Source organism: Littorina saxatilis, linkage group LG9 (assembly GCF_037325665.1).
Source record: "Littorina saxatilis isolate snail1 linkage group LG9, US_GU_Lsax_2.0, whole genome shotgun sequence".
Taxonomy (NCBI): Eukaryota; Metazoa; Mollusca; class Gastropoda; order Littorinimorpha; family Littorinidae; genus Littorina; species Littorina saxatilis.
This window is the reverse complement of record NC_090253.1, coordinates 28,271,055-28,292,000: the sequence shown is the minus strand read 5'-3', so window position 1 is coordinate 28,292,000 and position 20,946 is coordinate 28,271,055. Positions and strand designations below refer to the sequence as shown.

The 20,946-nt window shown below is 41.7% G+C and overlaps 1 protein-coding gene across 1 annotated transcript; it reads right to left on the bottom strand.

Moving 5' to 3' along the window:
* Positions 1-5,337: 5,337 nt before the first annotated feature.
* LOC138975785 (serine-rich adhesin for platelets-like) lies at positions 5,338-20,827 on the bottom strand. Its single transcript, XM_070348538.1, has 14 exons — positions 20,787-20,827; positions 20,096-20,192; positions 19,004-19,147; positions 18,618-18,725; positions 17,546-17,674; positions 16,987-17,081; positions 16,753-16,822; positions 16,378-16,402; positions 14,319-15,987; positions 11,235-11,481; positions 7,752-7,832; positions 6,461-6,515; positions 5,980-6,088; positions 5,338-5,553 (listed from the first exon to the last, which is right to left on the bottom strand). The coding sequence occupies exons 1-14, from the start codon at positions 20,798-20,800 to the stop codon at positions 5,385-5,387; spliced, it is 3,012 nt and encodes a 1,003-aa protein (XP_070204639.1). The 5' UTR covers positions 20,801-20,827; the 3' UTR covers positions 5,338-5,384.
* Between the last annotated feature and the right edge of the window lie 119 nt (positions 20,828-20,946).

The following is a 20,946-nucleotide window of genomic DNA, read 5'->3' as shown; positions in this document are numbered from 1 at the left end:
TAATTCAAGACATAGGAAGTACAATGGTGCTTATTGGCTCTTTCTACCATGAGATATGGTCACTTTTAGTGGTTCACTACCTTATTTTGGTCACATTTCATAAGGGTCAAAGTGACCTTGACCTTGATCATATGGGACCAAATGTGTCTCATGATGAAAGCATAACATGTGCCCCACATAATTTTTAAGTTTGAAACAGTTATCTTCCATAGTTCAGGGTCAAGGTCACTTCAAAATATGTATACAATCCAACTTTGAAGAGCTCCTGTGACCTTGACCTTGAAGCAAGGTAAACCAAACTGGTATCAAAAGATGGGGCTTACTTTGCCCTATATATCATATATAGGTGAGGTATTCAATCTCAAAAACTTCAGAGAAAATGGGAAAAATGTGAAAAATAGCTGTTTTTTAGACAACATTTATGGCCCCTGCGACCTTGACCTTGAAGCAAGGTCAAGATGCTATGTATGTTTTTTGGGGCCTTGTCATCATACACCATCTTGCCAAATTTGGTACTGATAGACTGAATAGTGTCCAAGAAATATTCAACGTTAAAGTTTTCCGGACGGACGGACGGACGGACGGACGACTCGGGTGAGTACATAGACTCACTTTTGCTTCGCATGTGAGTCAAAAAAGTGTTTAAAAAAAAAATCTCCTATGCCTCATCACCAACAGTTGGTATCATAAAATGTTTGAATTGTTAAAACTGTGCCGGCAATGAAGCATTAGATTAAATCCTGGACTAATTTGTAACAGTTGATTTTTCGCATGTAAAATATTTTTAATTTATTGTTTGTAGGTTTGCATTTTCCTACAGCATGCTAGTCTGTCATCAGTTTTATTTTTGTAAATACATTTACATTTGCAATTGACAAAGCTTTTAATTGAATGCTTTATACTCTGGCTGGGCTCTCCACATTCATGACATGTCTCCGTCTTAATGTTGTACATTTGCATGCCTGCACATATAAGTTATAGTTCACTTCATACCCCTTAGCTGGTTCCACCACATTTGCATTTTACATTTTGGTTGATGGCTTCATCTCCATTGCTAAATACCACCATGATCGTCAGATTAAATCTCCTGTGATTCTTTGTGTTACTATCATCAACATCAATAAAAAATCACTGTACATACCATATCCATCTGGTTTTTTATTGTTACATGTGTATGCCAGAGAGAGAGAGGGGGAGAGAGAGAGGAGGGAGGGATGGGGGGGGGGAGAGAGAGCAAAGATTGGTTGTTTGTTCACCCTCTCTTTAATAAATGTCACACATGCACACTGACACACACACACACGCCAACAGATGTACACACACACATGCACACACACACACACACACACACACACATAAATAGCAGTACACTGATTGATGGTTCCTCTCTTCATATTTTCTTGTCAACAAAACAACTGGAGAGTACAAAGTATCCATTTCATCTGATTTTTAAGTCAATAAAACAACTGTACAGTACCAATCATTCCATACAAGGGAATAAAGTACATCACTTTCAGATAAAAGGTTTTAAACAAATAACAAAAGCTTACACAGTAATCTCATAAACATACACTAAATCAAATATTACAGGTACTGTCCTTCTTGATCATGTTCACCACCTCGAATGTGTTCAGGCTTTCACATGGAAAAGAACATCCTTCCACTTGAAAACATACCAAAAATAAATAGTGTAGCTACATTCTGTGTAGCATTCATTTAAAAAAAAAATTGCTAAATGAATTCAGCAGATTGACATAGGTGTTACATGTATTTATAAAATGAGCGCTTCTGGGGTGATAACGCGAGACAACTCCTGTGATCTTGCCGCGAGGTTCCGCCTGTTACCATTGTCTTTTTACCGTATAAAATGCACGACTTACACACGAACTGTTACCAAAGCGACGTGTTATTTGAGACCAATGCACGTTTATGTCCTTTTTCGTGTGATCTTGCCGCAAGGTTCCGCCTGTTACCAGCCGAAAGAAAGAAGGGGCATAACCTCACCTGAACCGCCCATTATTTCCACATAAAATCCCACTCTTTACAAGAAGCAGCCAGGTTGTTAATTCTTGTCCAAGTAGAAGAATTCTCTCATCCAGAGTTAATTAAAGCCTGAACAGATTTGTGCCGGTGAACATGATCACTTATAAAAACTAGAAAGAATGCACCTGTGACGTTGCTCTCAAACAGCAAAACCAACATCCAGCAAGAATCTCTTGACTCTAGCTGCAGGGCTCAGTTACTGTTCACAGCAAAGACTTTACATTGAAAACTCCCCAAGTTTCTGTATAACCAAGGATGCAAAACTTTTAACAAGAAGAGCAAACGCTCGATCGAGTCACTTTCGCAGTTCTGAATATTATATGAGGCATCAGATGGACAGGAAGAAATTGCTATTCACAACACAATGAGTCACGTTCACATAAAATTTGAGCCCGGTCACTTTTATAGTTTCCGAGAAAAGCCCAACGTTAAGTTGTGTGTTGCCGAACAGAAAAGGCTAGTTATCTCCCTTGTTTTTCTGATAACGTTCGTAAAAGGCTACAGATGTAAATACTTTGATGTAAAGAATAATCCTACAAAGTTTCAATCACATCCGATGAACTTTGTCAAAGATATAAAATGTCTAATTTTTCCTTTGACGCTGACCTGTGACCTTGAAAAAGGTCAAAGGTCAACGAAACCATCGTTAAAGTGTAGAGGTCATTGGAGGTCACGACTAAACAAAATATGAGCCGGATCGCTTTGATAGTTTCCGAGAAAAGTCCAACGTTAAGGTGGTGTCTACGGACGGCCGGCCAGACGGCCGGCCAGCCGGCCGGCCGGCCGGACAGACTAACACTGACCGATTACATAGAGTCACTTTTTCTCAAGTGACTCAAAAAAATAAAAAAAATGATTTGCCTGAAGGGGAAGTAACTTTTGTAATTCACTAGCCCACAGAAATTTTCAAAAGCCCTAAACTTTTTCAATATTTTCCTCTGAGAAAAGGAGTCTTCATACAATGCATTTTCAAGGCCAAAGACAGATATATAGTCAAACAAATTAAATAAATAGACACATAAGTAGTGTTATTGGCTAAAGAGATATATTTTGAAATAGTATTGAAATGAACAGCTTTACAGTTGACAAAGGCTAACTACTTCTTCAAACTTATAATGTTGCCATTTTTAATCGCCCAGAACAACTTCTACTTGGCAGAGGCAAGCATACCGTACTTTGATCTGCATCTCTGAGCACATAACTATTTTGGATGAAATTTTCTCAAACCTGTAACAAGCTGAAAGTTCAAGTTCCTCTTGCACATAAATGTAACATCACTCAATTTGACATTCTTCTTCTTCTTCTTCTTCTGCGTTCGTGGGCTGAAACTCCCACGTACACTCGTGTTTTTTGCACGAGTGGAATTTTACGTGTATGACCCTTTTTTTTCCCCGCCATTGAGGCAGCCATACGCCGTTTTCGGAGGAAAATTTGACATTCCAAAAAGGAGTCAAATAAAGATAGTTTAAGATTAAAAAATTGAGAGAAAAAAGGAAGAAGCGACAAGAAGAAGCAAAATACTGAAATCTCAGAACATGATTAGTCAGTAGGGAATGCGCGTATGTTCCAGGTGAATAATTACACGGCTGGTCAAATCGCTGACTTCGATTCAATTCGGTGGGATTTGTTCTCAACAAACAAGCAAGCCGGTTGCTCAATAAGAATTCAACAAATTAAGTCATTATCAACAAAAATAGAAGACCATTCATGCAATTTTGATTCTGTAACCATCTTTTGATTTAAACTGATGATTCCTTACACAATCAGTCAGTTTTGACTGCAAACAGTAAACATCATACAAAAGGAATGCCTGTAAAAAAAATCCCTCTTCCAGCCAGACAAAAAGGTCTCGAAGAAGAGGAAGTGAATACTCAGTTTCTTGGAATTGACAGCATATGCATTAATGCATGTACAAGATCCGACACATACACATCTAAGTATGTCATCCTGTTTTAAGTATGTTTACACACACACAATCATACACACACACACACACACACACACTCTCTCTCTCTCTCTCTCTCTCAAAACACTTCAAAATAATTATGTGACGCAGTGAACACTAAAATTCACAAAAGTCTCTGAACAGCTTTTTTTTTTTTTAAAGACAAGCATTTTGCATAAAGTCTTAATCAACTGAAATCACATTTGATAAAACGAGAACGTTCCGGGAAAAACAGGGGAAAGCTGAGAGGTCCAGAATAAAATATCCAGATAAATAAGATCAAACCACAACCCAAAAACAATACAAGATCTTTTTTTTTTTTTTAGAGCAGCAAAAAAATAATTGTTGATACTGAATAACTAGTGCCTGAAGTACAAAAAGGATTAGGAGAGAAAAATTATAAACGCATAATTGACAAATATCCAAATAACTGTTGGGTTTTCGTGAGTTGTTTCCAAGGAAAAGCAACTCTTCCAAAACCCATAAAAAATGGCCAGTTACAGTTACATGTATTTCCAAACATTGTCTATTACCACAACAGCTTATATCACAGTAACATTTTGCAACATGTACCAAGAAATCCACAGCCTGTGCAGTTATCAAAGTAAAAACAGTGTTTTGTGAAACATTTGAGACTGAAACACAAGCAAAACTTCTTACTTCCTACCAACCATCCCATTGCACAAGGCAACTAAAACTGGAAAAGCAGGAATTTCAGTGACATTTGAATATGCTTTCTGTTCAATATACCCCATGACTATTAGGTACCATAATTAATGAGCTGTTTTGATCAATTTTGTTTATACATTTGTGTATTTTGAAAGCTTTCTGAGAAAAAGCCTAAATTGTGAACACAATAATCACGGAAAATCAAATTATCTTCAAACAGACATGTATGATGAGCATTCGTCGACATGCACTTATACAGTATTTTATGCACAGCATAATAAGACCTTTCTCCACATGAATAGACTTCAGTAGCACCGTAATCAGCAGAACACTAAACATTAACACGCAACCACTGGTTCGCAGAACCACAGAAAAATAAACGCAACTTGTCCTGCAATTATCCACCTGCTTTCTGAGTTTTTTTGTAGAAATCTTGCATAGCTCTTAATTTCTGGGGTGATAAACTAAACAAAATTCCCACCAACAAGGGTGCTGTTGCTCTGAGAAAAATAAAGACTCACAGCTATTCACCGGAAACACAGACATTTTCACCAAAACACTAACATTGTAATATCTTCATTAACGAGTATCACTATGTAACATTACCATCTTTAAATATATGACTGTGTTCAATGCTACCAAAAACCAGACAGACACCACCTAAAGAACTGCCAGCCCCCCCCCCCCCCCCCCCCCCCCCATTCCCCACTCATGAACACAAAGAGCATCACAAGAGCGCAGTGCTGTGGTCGGTGTAGAGTTTCCTGTCGGCAAACTGGTCGAGGGAGAAGGCGATGTTCTGAGGATCGGGGTAGCCCCCACCCTTGGTGGCTTGTACTTGGAAGAAGGTCTCGCTGGTCATGGTTTTGTGGCCATAGCAACAGGTGGTGTGAGTCCTGCAAATCATGGAACAATTCCAATATTTGATTCTGTTTTCTCAGGGAACATCTACGTTACATAACATATGTGATGCCTTGAATATTGCTAAGACTAGTTTTTTCAGCAAATTCGCCGACATTTTCACTGATGTTTTGATAATGCTATGCAATTTTAGGCAGTCCTTGGTGTCCTTGATGGCAAAGTTTACGAAATAAGAAAATGTTAATGAAATAATGTAGCAAATTGACACTGGAAATCAATTCATCAAAGAATAACTGCACAAAATGCAGCCAGGTTGTTAATTTTTGGTATGGGACCAAGTGGAGGGATAATCTTATCCCATGTAAAAGCCTGGCCAGCCCTAAGATGGTAAGCAGGGTAGTTTACACTAGGAGGATTGTGCTTTCAATGCCATTACTGGTGATAAGAGCACACACACATACCTGCACAAAATGTCCGAAGACGCGGGCATACGGCAGAAAGTGTCATGAAGCTGTATGCTGGACGAAACAAGCTCATTGGCCAAACTGGTCACTGCCGTCTTAGCTGTACCTGCACGGAACCAACACGCAAATAGTTAACAACAGCAATCTCAGAGTGAACACCAATTGGACAATTTGTTAGACAAGTTTATTTTCTGTATTATCAGTGTTGGTCTGTCTGTTCACTTAATAGACCGCTTGGTCGAAGATCAGTGACCGCAACGTTTTCTTTTGTTATAAATATAACGTTCCAATAACAACTCCTTTTTTGTTTTTTTATTCTGAATTTTGAAACGTTGGCAGTCTATTCGGCGGGGGTGGTCGTAATGGGGAGGTGATCGGAGTCGGGAGGTGGTTGCCGGGCAGGTTCAACTTTACAAAAATAACTTTTAAATACGGAATTCTGGCATTGAGCTAGTTTTAAAACTGTGTTATCAGTTACCTTGCATTGCCTGTGAAGAGGAGTCGTATTTCAGGTACAAGTAGGACCTGCCACTCTGCAAGGGCAAAGAAAGATAGAAAATAAATCATTAAATGGTGAATTCATTTAGAGTTAACCATGCCGGTCTGTAAGGGAAAAGAGAATGAGAGAGAGAGACAAAAAGAGAGGGGGGGGGGGGGGGGGGAGAGAGAGAGAGAGAGAGAGAGAGAGAGAGAGGGAGAGGGAGAGACAGAGAGGGAGAGACAGAGAGAGATCGAGGAGTGAGAGTTTTTCTCTTTAAAAAAGTATATTCGGCAGAAGTTTTTGATGTCATAACCAACACCCCCAAATCCCCCCCACCCCCAATTAAATTGATCTGCTGGCGCATCTATGCCAAATTACCAAACTCATTTGCCAGACAATGTGCTGGAACTCTCTACATGTTCTCTCAAAAGATGTGTTAATTTAAAGAAACTGCATTCATTTGAATTATGAAACAGTGACAAAAAACAACCAATATAGAGAATACTCAGAAAAATACTTATACTTCATGGCCCAAACAAGCACAAAATTACATGAATAGTCATTATGGTGGACGTACAAGATTAGCATTCCATGGAAAAAACAACAGAAAGATTTGCGACCGCTGTTACAGCACTAACAAACTCAACTCATTTCAAAACAATGGAACACAGTGGAACCTCCTTTCAGGAGCACCCCCCCTCACCCCTAAATGTAAGAAGGCCTTGCTTTTTCAGATGTTCTCTTTATAGTCTCTGTAACTGTACCTGGAATTCAACACTTATGATCCCTCCCTTTTAACACTGGGCCCGTCCTTTTGACACCAAATTTTCTCAGCATTTTCTTCTTCTGCGTTCGTGGGCTGAAACTCCCACGTACACTCATGTTTTTTGCACGAGTGGAATTTTACGTGTATGACCGTTTTTTACCCCGCCATTTAGGCAGCCATACGCCGTTTTCGGAGGAAGCATGCTGGGTATTTTCGTGTTTCTATAACCCACCGAACTCTGACATGGATTACAGGATCTTTTTCATGAGCACTTGGTCTTGTGCTTGCGTGTACACACGGGGGTGTTCAGACACCGAGGAGAGTCTGCACACAAAGTTGACTCTGTGAAATAAATCTCTCGCCGAACGTGGGGACGAACTCACGCTGACAGCGGCCAACTGGATACAAATCCAGCGCGCTACCGACTGAGCTACATCCCCGCCCCTGGAGGTCTTAAAATTGGCAGAATACCCACTGTATCCCAATCAGAGCCCTGCACAGAGTAAGAATGAATCAACTCACAGCAGAATCATCGGCTCTGTTCCCAGTGGTATCACTGACCGCATAGTCCAGTTCTGCAAGCTTGGCCAGGGAAGACTTCCACTGCAAGACAGTTATAAATGCAGGGGTCAGTTAGCTTACAATCAGCACAAAGTACTTTATTTGACCAGTGGCAATTCATCATAAACCCAATGTGCCATTTTCTTAATAATTGGATTGTTGTGCATGTATGTCTTGGCCAGTAGTCAAAAATTATTGACCACGGTAGACTCTCTTGCTAACTGTTGTGTATGTTTCACATGAATTGCGTCCCATTGTCATTTGTATTTTTGACCAGAATATGACATTTTACACAGATTGTTCTACGAGACAGCACTAACAGTCAAGATCAACAATGACTGTCAAGATTTGTTGACATCAAATGTCACATTTTGGTCAAAAATACAAATAACATTCGACTTTTGTATTGATCCGTTTTAGTCAGAATACTTCTTATTTTTTTACGTGAGTCCGCACACAAACTTGCAATCTTTTGTGGTCTCAGCCAGCCTCCTAAACATTAGTTTTAGTCAGCCTCTGACGTCATACGGCTCAAAGAAGGGAAATCCAATGTTCAATCAATATATTAGATCTTGTTATTAGTGCTCTGACCTTACTTGTCCATGTTCTGTCTGTATCCATGTCTTGTGATCTCTTCATGATCAAACAAAAGTGTATTAATGAAATGTACACTGTTTGTCACGACAAATGCCGCATCATAGAATGTGTACTGTCAGCTGCTTGTCACATCATATATTGTGGTATTCGGTTTACCTCTTTGGTCTGTTACAGGTTTTGGACCCCACAGGCACCCAAAATAACACACGATTTAAACTAGGGACTGGGTGGCCGAGTGGTAACGCACTTGCGCTCGGAAGCGAGAGGTTGCGTGTTCAGGCCTGGGTCAGGCCGCAATTTTCTCCCCCCTTTCCTAACCTAGGTGGTGGGTTCAAGTGCTAGTCTTTCGGATGAGACGAAAAACCGAGGTCCCTTCGTGTACACTACATTGGGGTGTGCACGTTAAAAAACCCACGATTGACAAAAGGGTCTTTCCTGGCAAAATTGTATAGGCATAGATAAAAATGTCCACCAAATACCCATGTGACTTGAAATAAAGTGTAAAAAAATTCCATCTCACACGGCATTAAGTCTCAGGGCTTGGAAACATGAATACACGCATGCAGGAAAAAAAAGAAAAAAATGGGTAGCGCCGTATACTGTATGGCAGCTCGCTTTCCCCAGGGAGAAAGCAGCCCGAATTTCTGTGAGGTTACCCTCATGGACTATATATACTGTTCAAAAAAAGAAACGCATAGCTTGTAATATTTGGATAATTTAGTTATATGGCTACAAGGATATCCACCAAACTGCAGAAAATGTTTATCTGGTCGTCGACCTTTCGTCCATTGCCACAAGTGAGCTCTGCACGTGACGCATGTGTTATCAGTGGCTACAATGTCAAAATTGCTCATTTGGCATGACCACTCGTCATGCTTCAGTGTAATCTCGTGAAACTCGGGGAATATTGAGCTCTCACCATGTCTTCCAAAACCCATAAAAGCGGATTGTTCGCCACAAAGAAATCAGACGACAATTCAGCGACGAAAGATGGCCCGATTGAGCAGAGAAGACCGCCAAATTGCATTGGGTCGTTTACAAGCAGGCCAAAGTCAAAGTGCAATCGCCAGGCACTTCCACGTGTCCCAGAGCACCATCAGTAGACTGTGGGTCAGGTTTCAAGCCACTGGCTCCGTTGCTGACTTGCCACGAGCGGGAAGACCAAGAGCGACAACTGCTGCTCACGACCGCTTCATACGGCTCCGCCACCTCCGGAATCGTTTCCTGTCGGCCTCATCTTCTGTCCAGGCTCTCCCCGGGCCACACCGATTATCGGACCAGACCGTGCGGAACCGCCTGCATGAAGCTGGTTTGAGAGCTCGCAGACCTCACAGAGGAGCTGTCCTCACCCGCCGCCATCGCCAGAACCGAGTGCAGTGGGGCAACCAGCACCTTCGCTGGACCGTCCGGAATCACTGGAGACACGTGTGGTTCAGCGACGAGTCCTACTTCCTGCTCTAGCGACATGATGGTCGGAGGAGGGTCTACCGGAGAGTAAACGAACGTTACGCGCCCAACTGTGTGGATGAGGCACCCGTTCATGGTGGTGGAGGCGTCATGGTGTGGGGGGCGATCAATACCGCTGGAAGGAGCACCCTGGTGCACGTCCAAGGGCGCATAACTGCCCAGCGATACGTGGAGGAAATTCTGCGCCCACACGCCCTTCCTCTTCTGGCTGACCAGGATGCCATATTCCAGCAGGACAACGCTCGCCCGCACACAGCACGACTCACCACCCAGTTCCTCACCGACCACCATGTCCAGGTGCTTCCCTGGCCATCCATGTCGCCAGACATGAACCCGATAGAACACCTCTGGGATGAATTGGACAGACGTGTGCGCAGGCGAGAAGAAGCGCCGGCAAATCACCGCGATCTATTGCAGGCACTTCAGGAGGAGTGGGACACCATCCCACAGCAAGATATCCGGCATCTGATCCAGTCCATGCCCAGAAGGTGCCGGGCAGTTGTTGCTGCTCAAGGCAGTCACACCCCCTACTGACTTGACAGCCTCGGCACCCAATCGTATTGATTGACTGATTGATTTGAAGATGCAAATGAACTGTGTGTGCATTCAACTGTGTCCATACCAAATTTTAAACAAATAATCTAAATATTGGATTTTCTGTTAATTTTTTCGAAAAATAAAACAAATTTGGCAAGTAGCAACTATGCGTTTCTTTTTTTGAACAGTATAAAATCTTATCCTTATCCTTTTGTTTTTCTTTCTTTCTTTATTTGGTGTTTAACGTCGTTTTCAACCGTTCAAGGTTATATCGCAACAGGGAAAGGGGGGGGGGGGGGGGGGGTGGGTGGGGGGGTGGGTGGGTGGGGGGGTGTGGGGGGTGGGTGGGGGGGGGTGGGGGGGTGGGGGGGTGGGTGGGTGGGGTGGGGGGATGGGATAGAGCCACTTGTTAATTGTTTCTTGTTCACAAAAGCACTAATCAAATAATTGCTCCAGGGGCTTGCAACGTAGTACAATATATGACCTTACTGGGAAAATGCAAGTTTCCAGTACAAAGGACTTAACATTTCTTACATACTGTTTGACTAAAATCTTTACAAACATTGACTATATTCTATACAAGAAACACTTAACAAGGGTAAAAGGAGAAACAGAATCCGTTAGTCGCCTCTTACGACATGCTGGGGAGCATCGGGTAAATTCTTTCTCGTCCCAACCAATACGGAACTCCCCCTAACCCGCGTGGGGCGGTTTTGTTTTTTTATTTGTTCTCTCTGGTAATTCACCTGTGGCACTGCAATATGTACTTGCACCATAGTAAGGCCTAATACATCTTTCCCAGCACACAAAACTCAACAAGACTAGACAACAAGCAACCCTCACCAAGATGTTAACGTTGTCCTTGGTGGCTTGGGAGAGGTCGTCGAGCAGTAGAACAAGCAGCGTGTCCATGTGACCTTGAACGTACAGCAGTACCTCCTTCCTGCCCTCAAGCCCCACGTCGTCAACACTCGACCCCCTGACCGACGGCCCTGCGGAGGGAGAGGAGAGGAGGGTGGAGGAGGAGGAGAGGGCGGAGACGTTTTCCAGGCTGCGAGCGATGTCGCTGCTGCTAGGCTCTGTGCTGTACCTGGTTGACAGATGAATGTGAAATTGTAAACAAAGGGATGCAACCCCAGTGATCTGAGAACACGATTTTTCTTGATGCCAATTTTACTCATATATATATCACTCTAATTCTAAATAACTGATTTTAGAAACAAATATCGTTCTCCAGGCTTTGAACGATGTCACTATTGCTCGATTCTGTGCTGTTTCCGGTGGAGAGACCATGCTGAAAGTTTAGCTTTGAGTTTGATGTTGTCAGGGGTGAGAGCAAAAAATCTGAGCTATACTGAAAAATGGGCGATTTAAATCGTCCACCAAGTTCATCCAGTCGTTCCTCCACTTGTTTTTATGTAAGCTCTGGACGATCTTTCGTATCTTCGACGTAATTAGCTCGTAATTAGCTCCATCTTAATAAGTAAACCGAGCTCGCGATGTCTAGGTTTCATTCGAGACAAAAATGGCGGATGGCATGTTATTTCCGGAAGTATCTTCAGTTTTATGGATCGGAAATTGCGCGAACCGAAACACGGAAACCGATATAGACGCGATTAGGATTCAGGTTTTTTTCCTCACTTTTTATATTTAGTCAAGTTTTGACTAAATATTTTAACATCGAGGGGGAATCGAAACGAGGGTCGTGGTGTATGTGCGTGTGTCTGTCTGTGTGTGTGTGTGTGTAGAGCGATTCAGACTAAACTACTGGACCGATCTTTATGAAATTTGACATGAGAGTTCCTGGGTATGAAATCCCCGAACGTTTTTTTCATTTTTTTGATAAATGTCTTTGATGACGTCATATCCGGCTTTTCGTGAAAGTTGAGGCGGCACTGTCACGCCCTCATTTTTCAACCAAATTGGTTGAAATTTTGGTCAAGTACTCTTCGACGAAGCCCGGGGTTCGGCATTGCATTTCAGCTTGGTGGCTTAAAAATTAATTAATGACTTTGGTCATTAAAAATCTGAAAATTGTAAAAAAAAATAAAAATGTATAAAACGATCCAAATTTACGTTTATCTTATTCTCCATCATTTGCTGATTCCAAAAACATATAAATATGTTATATTCGGATTAAAAACAAGCTCTGAAAATTAAATATATAAAAATTATTATCAAAATTTTTTTTTCGAAATCAATTTAAAAACACTTTCATCTTATTCCTTGTCGGTTCCTGATTCCAAAAATATATAGATATGATATGTTTGGATTAAAAACACGCTCAGAAAGTTAAAACGAAGAGAGGTACAGAAAAGCGTGCTATGCAGCATAGCGTAACCACTACCCCGCTCTTCTTGTCAATTTCACTGCCTATGCCGTGAGCGGTGGACCACGAGTATACGGTCTTGCTGCGTTGCATTGCGTTCAGTTTCATTCTGTGAGTTCGACAGCTACTTGACTAAATATTGTATTTTCGCCTTACGCGACTTGTTTGTTGTTGTTGTTAAAATTTTTGCTATACGGAATTCCGTAATTATACGGAACTACTCCCACCCCTGTGTTGCCCATCCCATGATTCGTGCAAGACGGGTTTTATCTAATTTTATTTTGAAGAAAAATTGAAAGAACTTCTAGGGCACATGGAGTAAAAAAAAAGCAAAACAAACTACATTGTACATTATTTTAAAATTATAAACTGAAAAGAAGCACTACCATTCAGTTTATCCAAGCTCTGATTCATCTTTTAAGTCCAATTTGAAAACTCACTTGTTCCAACAACATTACGGATAGTTCCTTAGTATAGAGTCTGGGGATGTGAGATGTGCATGATGTGTTGTTTGAATCTGACAGTGATTGTATGATTTTTGTATACATGTATTGTTGTCACGCGCTTTGAACTTCTGATAAGGCGCTTTATAAATGCCCGTTATTATTATTATTATTATTATTCACCTACCCAGACCCAAATTGGGATTAAGTATGAACAAACACACTGTGTGCAGTAAAGAGGATTAGAATGTAACACTCATCATTCCATGATGAATACATTAATCTCTCAGGCACTTACACACCATTCCAACCTGTTATCATGCAATCAAAATGCATTTAATTTGTAACTTTAAGACAGGTGAGGACAAGCGTGGTGTGTGAATGACATTGGGAAATACAGTAGAACCCCCCTTTTAGGCCAACAAAAAAAAATAGTCTGTTTACGGTAACATTGGCCAAAAATAGGGTCGGTAGGTCGGGATTTTTTATTTTTTATCTCCCAAAAACCATATTCTTCAGTTATTTTGCAAAAAAACAGACTTTTATTTTGTTTTATATATTTTTTTTCCCCAAATGCCAAAAAAAAGTCTAGGGTCGCGCGAAAAAATAGGGTCGGTCGGGATACCGTAAACAGACTATTTTTAGTTTTGGCCTTAAGACCCTCACACCCCACCCCCCCCCCCCCCCCCTTCAAATTCAAGATTAGGCCTAAAAAAAAAATAGGTGTGGTTACGGTAACCCGACCTACCCTATTTTTAGGGGCCGATCCTATAACTTTTTATTACATTTGTCACCAAAAAAAAAAAAAAAAAAAAAAAAAAAACCGAGTGCAAAAAACGCAATGAAAGCGAAAGCGCCCGAGTCGCACACTTATTTCCCTGTCAAGTAGGTTTAATTTGTACACATTAGAATAAAAAGTTTTAAAAAAAAAAAGTGATTGCCTACCTACCTACCCTATTTTTGGGGGCTATGTTACCGTAACCACACCTTTTTTTTTTGGCCTTATCTCCTTTCCAAGACCTTTCTTTTTCAGATGTTCTGTTCATTACCTCTGTAAATTATTTACCTCCTATATTTAAGACCTGACTTTCTCGGATTTTAGTTGTCTTAAAAGGGGGGTTCCGCTGTACAGCAATACCAAATACATGTACCCACTCTCTTAAGAGCTCAAGCGGCACAAAAGGTTGAGTCTGCGTGGCGCTGCCACTGCCCGAGCTCCCGCTGTTCTGCAGCGTCGTTTCAAAGTTCAGCCGCTCCTTGTTGGGGCTCATCATCTCGTCAGAAATCGTCAGCACCGAGCTGGCCCCGCTTCGTATAAAGTCTAACTGCAGTTCACGGTCCAAAGGTACAGAGGAGGTCTCCTCACTGGTTTGTCTCCTGGCACTACTGTCTGCGTTCCCTTGGTGAACGTTTCCACCCTCTTTCGTCCGTTGGTTCACAGAGTCGTCCTGACTGAGTTCAATGCTTTTGGTCAAGGAGTCAAAGTGAACCACTTGTGTTTGTGGCGAGCCTAAGGACTGGTTGAAGTCGGGTAACAGGTAGTCATCGTCACCTGTGGGAGTCGACGGGGAGATGTCCAGAGGGAGGTTTGTGGGAGAGGAGGCTACTGAACCAGGAGAGGTAAGACTATCGTCATGTGAAGCAACCACAGAGCTTGACGACGTTTCAGTCAAAGAGTCCCTGTTACTGGTGTAAGAATCTGCACAATCTTCATCTGCCACAAGGTGAGAATTCCCATCATCTTCAGAATGTCTGGAGGCACCTGCCTCTGAAGAAGCTGATCTGCGGTGGGCACGTAGTGATGCCTCTTCTCCTCCATCTGCATCTAAAACAGAGTCTGTGGGATTCCCAAACCTGCCTGCAGACACATTGTCTGTTACAGTTCGTGCTGCTGCATTAGCCTCTTCTCCTTCCTTACTACTTTTTCCCGATTCCAAATCACTCAGATTCTGTGACACTTCTGAACGACTAGCACAAGCACTTTCTCTATTTTCACACCCCTCCTGCGAATAGCTGTCTTCATCACCGCTTGGTTCCACAGCAGGAGAACTATTTATGTCTCCATCAGTTCTCTTGTCAGTGGAGATTTGACCTGTCCTTTCTGAGTCGGGAGCGCCATCTTCTGCTGAGCTGAAATCTCCCGAATTCCTGTTCTTTTGCTTCACATCACCGTCCTTGCAACTTCCATCCTCATCTTTGTCATGAAGCACTGCTGTTTCATCGATGGAGGTCTCAGTCCTTTCCTGCTGCCAGTCAGTCTGTTTGTCCGAGCTCAAATTCTTGGGATCTGTATCGATCTTTTCAGTCAAAACTGTGTCTGTGACTATTTTGTCAGATTTTGTAGCAGGCTTGTCACTAGCACCACCATTACTTGCATCTGATACACTTGTCATGGTTTCTGATGCAGACTGAGATTCCTCTTTCACCCAACCGTCGTTTGTACGTTCGTCAGGTTGGTCAGTCATGGGCAGACCTGACTCGGGTTCTAAACTTTCAAACGCAGATTCTGCTGCCTCACTGTCTTGAAACTCCTCTCCCTCTCCCTCATCTCTGATTTCTGCAGACTCTACCACAGCAGACAAGCCGTATGAAGGTCTTGCACTTTGCGGTTGCTGTTGTTGTTGGTGTTGCAACTGTGGTTGTTGAGGAGGAGAAGAGGGGGCTGATGGAGAGAAGCTGGAGCTTGGAGAGGTTTTCAGCTCTGTATCCTGGATGTGTGTTCGTCTTTCACCACTCTTGCCGCGTTTTCGAGGGCCCAGGGCTGAGAGTTCCTCTGCTGTCACAAACGCAGACAAGAGACGGACGCCTCCAGGCAACTCAAAGGCTGCAAACAGAGAAAAATGGCTACAGAAACCCAATAACAGATACCAAATAGAAAATGTCAAGAAGACAAACAAAAGCAAAAAGATCTTGAGTAATAATAAATCATCCTATAACCATGTTCACAAACATTCAACATATTCTTCACTGTCGAAGACATTCCATCACTAATAGCAGGAGATACAAAATATTTACAGCCCACAAAAATAACTGACCACAGAACTGAGCGCAAGCGTTACAGATGCCCAAAGAGCTTTAACAAAAATTCTGATTGTGCAAGAACATGTTTTTGGAAGTTTATAAACAAAGAAGAGGGACCACTGCTTTATCTATGAGACTGGCTGACAGTGATGGGAATTGCTAAATAAATTAAATCAAGAAGGCACCCACTCACCTGGTTTAACCTCAATACACGGAAACTGAAAAAAAAGAAAACACAATCAAGGTTAATGGCATAACCAAAATTTGTTGATCATTTTCATTCATAACGAGCTGGGAACAAAAAAGATTGTCGGTGGATAACAAATAGCTGGCTCCCTTAGGTACAAGAGGAAGGTTACAAATAAAATTAATAATCAAAAGCAAACCCAATGGAAACGAGTTTTCATGCCACTTTTTCATTGGCCTTGGTCGTTAAAGATAAAAACAGAAGATCATATGCTCAAGTGCAGCAAAGGCTCAATTTTTACCAAATGTATTTTCTTGCTCACTGCTCCTCATGTGTGACAATTTATCATTCAATGTTAATGGGTGTAACTGTGTGACTTACATTTTTTTCACTGGGCATCAAGACCAACAGCCTCCGGGTGAGTTCACTGCTCAACTGTGTACAGAGGACCCTGTGACAGAAAAATGACATCATAAACTCAACTCGTTCTTACTCTCTTTGACACACACACACAAACGAACACATACGCGTACGTACACACACACACACATACACTCACAAACACATTTGAAACACAATGTGATTTCTCTGCAATCCAAGATACAGCATACATACCTATTCCTATTGAAGAGAGCTCCCCCAATAACACCAGTACAATTCTCCGCCCTCTGCAGGATGTGCGATGCCTCCAGAAACACATGACTCTGGGCCTGAAAATTAAATACACACGAATGAAGTAATGATATTTTAATAAACGTACAAATCCCGACTCTCAAAGAAGTCGGTAATTTTTTTCTATTGTTTCTATAACCCACAGGATCTTTTTTGTGCTGACTTGGTCTTGTGTTTTCCAGTACACACGATGGGAGATAAGGCACTAGCAGGTTCTGCACATAAGTTGACTAGGTAAATCGGAAAAATCTCCACCCTTAACCAACAAGGCGCAGCTGGCATTCAAAAACTGAACTTTCCACACTGTGGCCCGACACCCTCACCACTAGGTTATGCGCCCATCTGCTGACATTTCATAAGTTGAAGGATGCTCTCATGCTTGCATACATCAGTTGTGCTTTTTTGTGACCCTTCACATAGAAAGGAAGGCACCTTTAAATAAATCTCCTCTGAATATTTCCAGAATAACTTGAGTACGGTGAGAAAAAAGAGCAATACTCACCAGGGAGAGATCTCTGTAAGGAATGACGCCAAAGGCCTGGGAAAGCTGGTCAGAAAAACTCTGACAAAGAGAGAAGTACGAGTTCCAGATTCGGTTCAGCTCCAAGGTGAAGCCGTCGATCCCAGTCCGCTGAAATTCAGAAACAGTAACGGTTGATGCATCCACAGCAGGAACAAGAAGGGAAAGTGTTTTATGAGACACACAAGAAGAATGTATTGCAAAATTCTCTGAAAATATATTCACTCAATTTCAGAGGAAATTTCAATTTTAAGACTTCCTCCTGCTTAAGACCTTGTTTTTCAGATTTTTTTTCCATAACCTCTGTCAAATGTACCCCCTTTTTAAGATCCCCCACCTTTTTAAGACCCGCTTTTCTCACATTTTTAAAGGGGGGTTCCACTGTAGGTTAGACTCAGTAATGGTGTTTCTAGTTTCCAGCTTCTGTTTACACAAAGTGAAAATGTGGTCGGCCATTTTGATGATCTCTTTGATGATATGAATGATAGTTGTCACTTTGTGTCGAACTGTCTGTGTGTGTCTTCTTCTTTTCTTCTTCTTCTGCGTTCGTGGGCTGAAACTCCCATGTACACTCGTGTTTTTTTGCAAGAGTGGAATTTTACGTGTATGACCGTTTTTTAACCCGCCATTTAGGCAGCCATACGCCGTTTTCGGAGAAAGCATGCTGGGTATTTTCGTGTTTCTATAACCCACCGAACTCTGACATGGATTACAGGATCTTTTTCGTGCGCACTTGGTCTTGTGCTTGCGTGTACACACGGGGGTGTTCGGACACCGAGGAGAGTCTGCACACAAAGTTGACTCTGAGAAATAAATCTCTTGCCGAACGTGGGGACGAACTCACGCTGACAGCGGCCAACTGGATACAAATCCAGCGCGCTACCGACTGAGCTACATCCCCGCCCCTGTGTGTGTCTGAACGTCTGTCTTTCTCTGTGTATGCAGACATTGAGACAACACATGTTTGAGCAGCGTGTGAGAGTATGCAGAAGCTTGTGCATGCAAACATAAGTCTGTGTGTGCATTTTCTTGTGTGCACGTCTTTGCTTTTTACCTGTCTAACAGCCAGAAGACTACCTTGATAGAGGCAGAATGTGTTCCACAGGAACTGCAAATGCTGGGTCACATACTGCTCCGGTGCCTGCAGCTCACTCGAGAGACCCTTCAACATAATAAGAGAGCAAATGTTAAAGACTGGATACAAAAAATACCAGTTAATGTTTGTCCCATCCCTGCTTACATTAGGATGTATCTGATCTGTCCTCCCTAGACACAATTCTGGCAAATAACTGGCAAAACAAATTTCAGGGTCTTATAAAAACCTAAAGATTCAACCTTCACACACTCGCATAAGTTATAACTAGAGTTTTTAAACTTTAAGCACATCTAAAAACAATTAAGTCAGCACACAAAAAAACAATGACACAGACGTTGGCTCACCAGTATGAAGGGTCCGGTCTTCAGCAGGGCAAATCTGCATGTTGTGAGAGAGACGACAGAAGGAGTGTAGCCCAAAACGTCCATGCAAAAATCTACCGTTCCAATGATCCCTCCCACCAGGGCAATTTGCTCTTCAATGTCAACCTGGCAACATCAAACACAAGTTCACATTACAGTATAACATTGGTACCACTTAGTATCATCAATGTTGATTACTGTTGTATGTCAGTTAAACAAAATATTTTATCCTCAGCAAATAATACTGCTCTTCGTCGAAATTCATGACTCTGGGCCACACTGCTATCACTTGTTTATTTGCAGGGTTTTTTTTGGGAAAAAATAGACCCATTTTCAGTCCCTCATCAACTAACAATGAAAGACGTCAGCATCTACTTTCATTATTTTTCTGGCAAAAAGATCGGCGCTTCCTATTCCTATTCTTGCAGCAGGAATTCTATCTTTGTCAAGTGCTCACATGCAGTCACAAACACAGCATACAGTGTTCTTTTCAGCTTCATAAGACAATATGTAGATTGGACCTGGATTAGAAATATGTATAGATCCAAATGTCCTGGCTCTGTCCACTTAGTTGGAAAACTGATTGTCAAAAAATTAGCTTCCTATACATGTCAAAATTATCGGACAGTCGGCCGGACAGGAGTCAGGCTAATGGGTCAGATTAAAATAGTATGCTTCAGTGACCGAAGACTGGTTACAACGCTGTACATTCTCCCTTCCTCACTCTCATAAACCCTCATATTCTGAGCAGGATGTCAAGGCAAAGCATGTCAATTCAGTGGAAACCCGTGCAGACACACACGGCCACTCATCTGTTGAGACAAGCAAAAATGGCAGGATCGAAGTGGGCTCCGAAAATGCACAACACAGCTTATTCAGTTATTCGTCACTGTGACGCCCATGATCACCCACCTTCCCTGGTCAGAAGCAATGTTTGCCTTAAATGTTTCAATGTTTGTAATAAGGGGTGCAACTCTACCACTACAACTGAGTACAAGCCTTTTATCCCCCCGAAATTGTCTATTTTACTCTTGCAATGCAATTTGTTAAACTAGACAAGGTTTGCAGGCTTACCGCTGGTGGGTAGAAGTACAATATGGCATCTTTTGGGTCAGCTTCCTCTCCGTGCTTTTGGTGATCATACAGAAAGAATGCTCTTTCATGGCTGTCCCTGCAACGAACAGACCGATGCAACAGTTTTTTTTTAACTTAAGTGTAGCCTAAATAATGCAAGCAAGCAAGCTAAAGAAAACAACTGAATGGTTTTGTCATATGCTGCATTCACGCACTTTCAATAATTCAAATTATTTCAGTTTTACTAGTTTTAGCTAGTTTTTTACGCAATAAATGAACAATGCCAATGGTGATCAAAAAGTGAAAAAACGAACATGCTTTCAGTTTCATAACTTAAACATTATATATTTGAACAAGCCTACATGTAATATATGTTATAACTACCTCTGGCTACACTCTCGTGGGTATGCACACACCATTCCTTATCAATCTCCCTATCACTAGTACACTCTCAGTTTAAGTATCTGCACATCACTTGTGTTCCATAACTTTCCTGCGATTTCACATGTAGACTAGGCCTATGTAAACTTTGCCTACTTTCGAAACGTATTTTCCTAGTTTAAAAGCCCATGTCAGAGATTTGAAAACATGCGACTATGAAGATTATCCAAGGCAAAATATTCCTCTGCTTTTCTGTTAGCGAAACCATGGTTAGTTTCTGCAATTAAACTCGTTACAATTTTGTTCTTACCGGTGTCTGGCCATTTTTTTGTTATGGTCATATGACCAGCTAATCAGGTTAGAATCGTTTAGTTTCGTTTAAAACAGATTAGATAACTTTTTGCAAAGTTATAACCTTTTTTCATTTCTATAATGATTACGAAGTAATTTTTCAGAGTCAATAGATAGAC

What these genes read in the sequence shown, in the direction of transcription:
- LOC138975785 (XM_070348538.1), bottom strand. An exon ending in GTCTTCTGGCTGTTAGACAG is followed by an intron (nt 17,675 to 18,617) that starts GTAAAAAGCAAA and finishes TCTGAATTTCAG; the next exon opens with CGGACTGGGATCGACGGCTT. An exon ending in GCTCTCTTCAATAGGAATAG is followed by an intron (nt 16,823 to 16,986) that starts GTATGTATGCTG and finishes TTTCTGTCACAG; the next exon opens with GGTCCTCTGTACACAGTTGA.